This window comes from Dipteris shenzhenensis, chromosome 8, assembly GCF_047967505.1.
Source record: "Dipteris shenzhenensis isolate YYH24624 ecotype China chromosome 8, Dip_SZ_1.0, whole genome shotgun sequence".
Taxonomy (NCBI): Eukaryota; Viridiplantae; Streptophyta; class Polypodiopsida; order Gleicheniales; family Dipteridaceae; genus Dipteris; species Dipteris shenzhenensis.
The window spans coordinates 36,238,368-36,242,139 of record NC_141603.1 but is presented as its reverse complement, the minus strand read 5'-3'; the positions used below and the strand labels follow the sequence as shown (position 1 = coordinate 36,242,139).

The 3,772-nt window shown below is 43.4% G+C and overlaps 1 protein-coding gene across 1 annotated transcript; it reads right to left on the bottom strand.

Moving 5' to 3' along the window:
• Positions 1-966: 966 nt before the first annotated feature.
• On the bottom strand, positions 967-2,725 carry LOC147899445 (cyclin-dependent kinases regulatory subunit 2-like). Its single transcript, XM_087378086.1, has 4 exons — positions 2,555-2,725; positions 1,848-1,908; positions 1,434-1,631; positions 967-1,335 (listed from the first exon to the last, which is right to left on the bottom strand). Exons 1-3 carry the CDS (start codon positions 2,605-2,607, stop codon positions 1,443-1,445), a joined length of 303 nt encoding a protein of 100 aa, XP_087234212.1. The 5' UTR covers positions 2,608-2,725; the 3' UTR covers positions 967-1,335; positions 1,434-1,442.
• Between the last annotated feature and the right edge of the window lie 1,047 nt (positions 2,726-3,772).

Here is a 3,772-nt window from a genome sequence, read left to right as displayed (position 1 = left end):
TTGAATGCAAACAGTCCATTGCCATGACAAAGTTGCTCAAAGGAGCATAGGCAACCACATGAAAGGCTAGGTATTTTAAGGAGCTGGCATACTTTCAGTAGCTTTTCAAGTTTAGCTAGAGTTTCAACAGTTTCAAGAAGGCAAAATCCAATGTCTATCATTATTGACGAGTACCAATAGGCAAATTTCTGTGCATGACTTACCATCTCTAATTCCATGCCCTAATTCCCTTGACTCTAGGGTTTCTACTCGTACACGAGCCAGTCAAACGAGTCCCACATTGTTTTCCATGGTGGATTTGTTACCAGAATCTAGTAGTAATGTGCCAGGAAAAAGCATTAGTTGAATGCAAACAGCCCATTGCCATGACAAAGTTGCTCAAAGTTCCTCATTACATTGTTTATTCTTTACTTGCTTGAAATGGAAAAAAGCTCTTACTAAATGATTTACATTCCTGAATAATAGTGGCTGTAGAAGCTACAAACTCAGATCAGAAGCGAAGGAGACACAATGTGGACCACGATATCTAAACTGAACTGTCATATTCTTCTGACCTTCAGCTAAGTAGACTCTTGCCATTGATTTACACAAACACCAGAAGGCAGGTTAACTGAACTTAGCACTGAAAAAACTGAGTGGAGAGGCACAGTGCTGTAGATTCTGTCAACGTAACCATCAGAACCTCAAATCTTGAGCTCAACATCAGAACCTACATAGTCACTTACAAAATATTGGCACTCACAAGATGCACTTTTAATGACGTACCACATTAACTCACAGTTTGTAACAGATAAGCAAGAATCATAGCTCAGTAAAACAGAGACTGGATCGATGCTCTGCAGTCCATCTTTGATAACAAGGGCAGAAAAGTATCAAGTACAATTACTCCAATCAAAAGCTTGCCAATCCAATAGAGCAAAAGGAGTAGCTTCATAAGTGAATGAAAGCAAAATTTACAGGACTGAGTCAAGAAAAAGTCAACTGACCATAACTAGCTTTACAATCAAGAGAAACTTGAAAGCTACTTTCATAATGAAGCAAGCCTGGTAGCCTTGACGAGTTACTTGTAGTAGACAGAGCATCCATTGCCTGCATGAACCCGAAACCTGTATTCAAGCTAAGGGGGCATATCTGCCTCACTAACTGCTAAGGTTGCTTACATGAACCTGCCTCAAGCTGGGGGACAAAATCTGCTCCTTAGATAAAAGCATCTGCTCGGTTTACATGCAAAAAGAACCATAAGCCCTTTAATAGTTCTAAATTGCTAGAAGTTGTTATAAGGACAATGAAGTTTGATTGTCATGATTTACGAACTGCAAACTACAGCACAGCCTCCTGCACAAATCAGCACCCAACGTCAGCAAAGAAGAAAATTCCATATCCTGATTATTATGTGCAAGAGTTCAAAGGGAAGGCAATAATAAACAAATTACCAGACACAATCAAGCCTTCAGTCCCAGTGGTTGAGATGAAGCTGCTTGGGGTTGCTGTGCCTGTGATGCCATAGATTGCTGTTGATTCTGTTGATAGTTCAGTGGGCGCCTGAAAAGCATGATATGAGGTTCTGGTCTGTGAATTGCGTAGTGCACCCAGCCACGGGACTGTTGTACACCAAGGGCTCGCCATTCACTCTTTCAGTTGACCCACGGAATCACAAGAAACGCATGAAGATCAGATGATGCGCGACAACGCATGATATTCCTAGAATTTCGTAGGCATAAGCCTAAGAAAGGATCAAGGCTGACGACAGAAATTTCCATTCAAAGGGGAATTCAAATTTCCATTCAAAGGGGAATTCAAGAACTAACAAAGCTTCACGTAAGAATCACCACAAAAAGAGCTTATACCTCAGACAGAAGACGATTTTTGGGAAGCAGTTTGGTGATGTCGGGAGGTAAGACCACATGCCTGTCACATTTAACACTTTACGTCAGAATTCCATTAAGAATTTCAATTAACTGTCACTCTACAAAGAATTTCATGCAAGTAGACTCTACTTTTAGATGTCAAAACACGAAGGGAAAGATCGTTGCCATGATATCGATGCAGAAAATATCGCTATAGGCTATTAATATCAGATCCAAGATACAGGGGCTTAGAATTTGGCATTTCCTGTAACGTTTGTCTGTGGACATACTTCCTGGAAGATCGGTTAGGCTGCTAAGTTCATTTCCCTTCGTGGGGAAATTTCTTTCCGCTTTCTTGAAGAACGTTTATCCAAAAGGCGAAAATATATGAGTGCTCTTTAACGCAATGGGCTTGCAGAAACTCAAGTAGTGGCGGGCGACACCCCATCAGGTAACGACACTCTAAGATTTGTATTGCAATAATGGGTCGCACGATTTCTAAGAGTAGATCCTGTCGAAGACGTTACGAGCGTGTACAGAAAGGCTCGTAAGGGACGAAAAGGCGTTCGATCCCGTTGGGCAAGGCAAGCTTCGAGACTAAACAGGGGAAGAGGGAATCGATGGCTGAGGGGGGAAAGCGAGGAAACAATAAGGCAATGAATGCGATGGAAAGAAAAGCAGGGGAAAGGGAAGACAGAGGGGCTGACCGGTATTCGTAGACGTCGTCGAAATACTTCTCGGAGTACTGGATCTGAGGCATGGTGGAGGGGATTGCTGGCGATGGAGCTGAAGAAGGAACAGCAGCAGCAGCAGAAAGCCAACAGAAAAAGATGGTTCTCCTCTGAAGATAAAGTAGAGAGACTAGGGATTGTGATAATGACTACGTTGATGATGATGATGATGATAAAGAAGATATATCGAGAGTGTGGGAAACACTTCACAAATTCAAAATTTCTCAACGGATCCTTCGTCTCCCACCATCCTCCTTGTCACCCACCCACATCCATGGTGCCACCTTGGTCGGGGTCGCCATAGCGGCGGCAAGGGACCTGGCATGTTTTCATGCATGCCTCGATGGTCCTTCCCATCGGGCAAACATGTGTGAGGTTGGCTGCTCAGCAATGGCAGCTCAACCAGCTTTGGGCGTTCGCCCACCTAGGCTGGCTGCCCCCATTCGATCCCCTCGAGAAGCTCCTCCGCTCAGCGTATAGGCCACTAGCCTCATAGTTAGACATCGTTCGTTGAGATTTGACTATGACCATGCACTCGACTTTTGGAGTCACTTTGATGTGCAAAATTTTGACCACGATCACACCAAAGCACCATGCCATGTAGCCAAGCAATGTGATCTAGCTCTAAACCCTTGTTTTGACAATGCTAGAGCACCTACGTCACTCGTCCAACAAACTACGAAAGTATACAACCTAAGAAGCTCTTTCAAGCAAGCCAAAGAAGGATGGCCAGTTGTGGTCTCTCTACAAGCTATGTCCATCAAAACTAAAGGATGCTAGAAGGAGTTATCTTTTTTGACTACGTGAACAAAAGTGTCCAACCATCACCATTACACTAGTTGAGCAACAGAAGCTGCAAGAGTCTTTGATGGTGGATGGCATGCCTTACATCAGTTCAAACCAAGAATATAAATGAAGCCCTTCATCACCCACAATCCTATTTTGGCAGTGAAGCCATTTGCATCAACTCCCATGCTTAATGGCACTACTCTCCCACTCTAAGAAGTGCAGGAAGGCTTTAAACGAGAGAATGAAATGCCCTTCTCATTTCATGAGGTCACTTTGATGCATACTCAATCCTAGACTCAAGAGTGTCCACAAACATGCTGGACGACAACCCCACATAGCAACTTCTTCATACTTCAAAGAAGAATGCACATGGAAGACTACAAAGCATGGCAAGGACAACAAGAT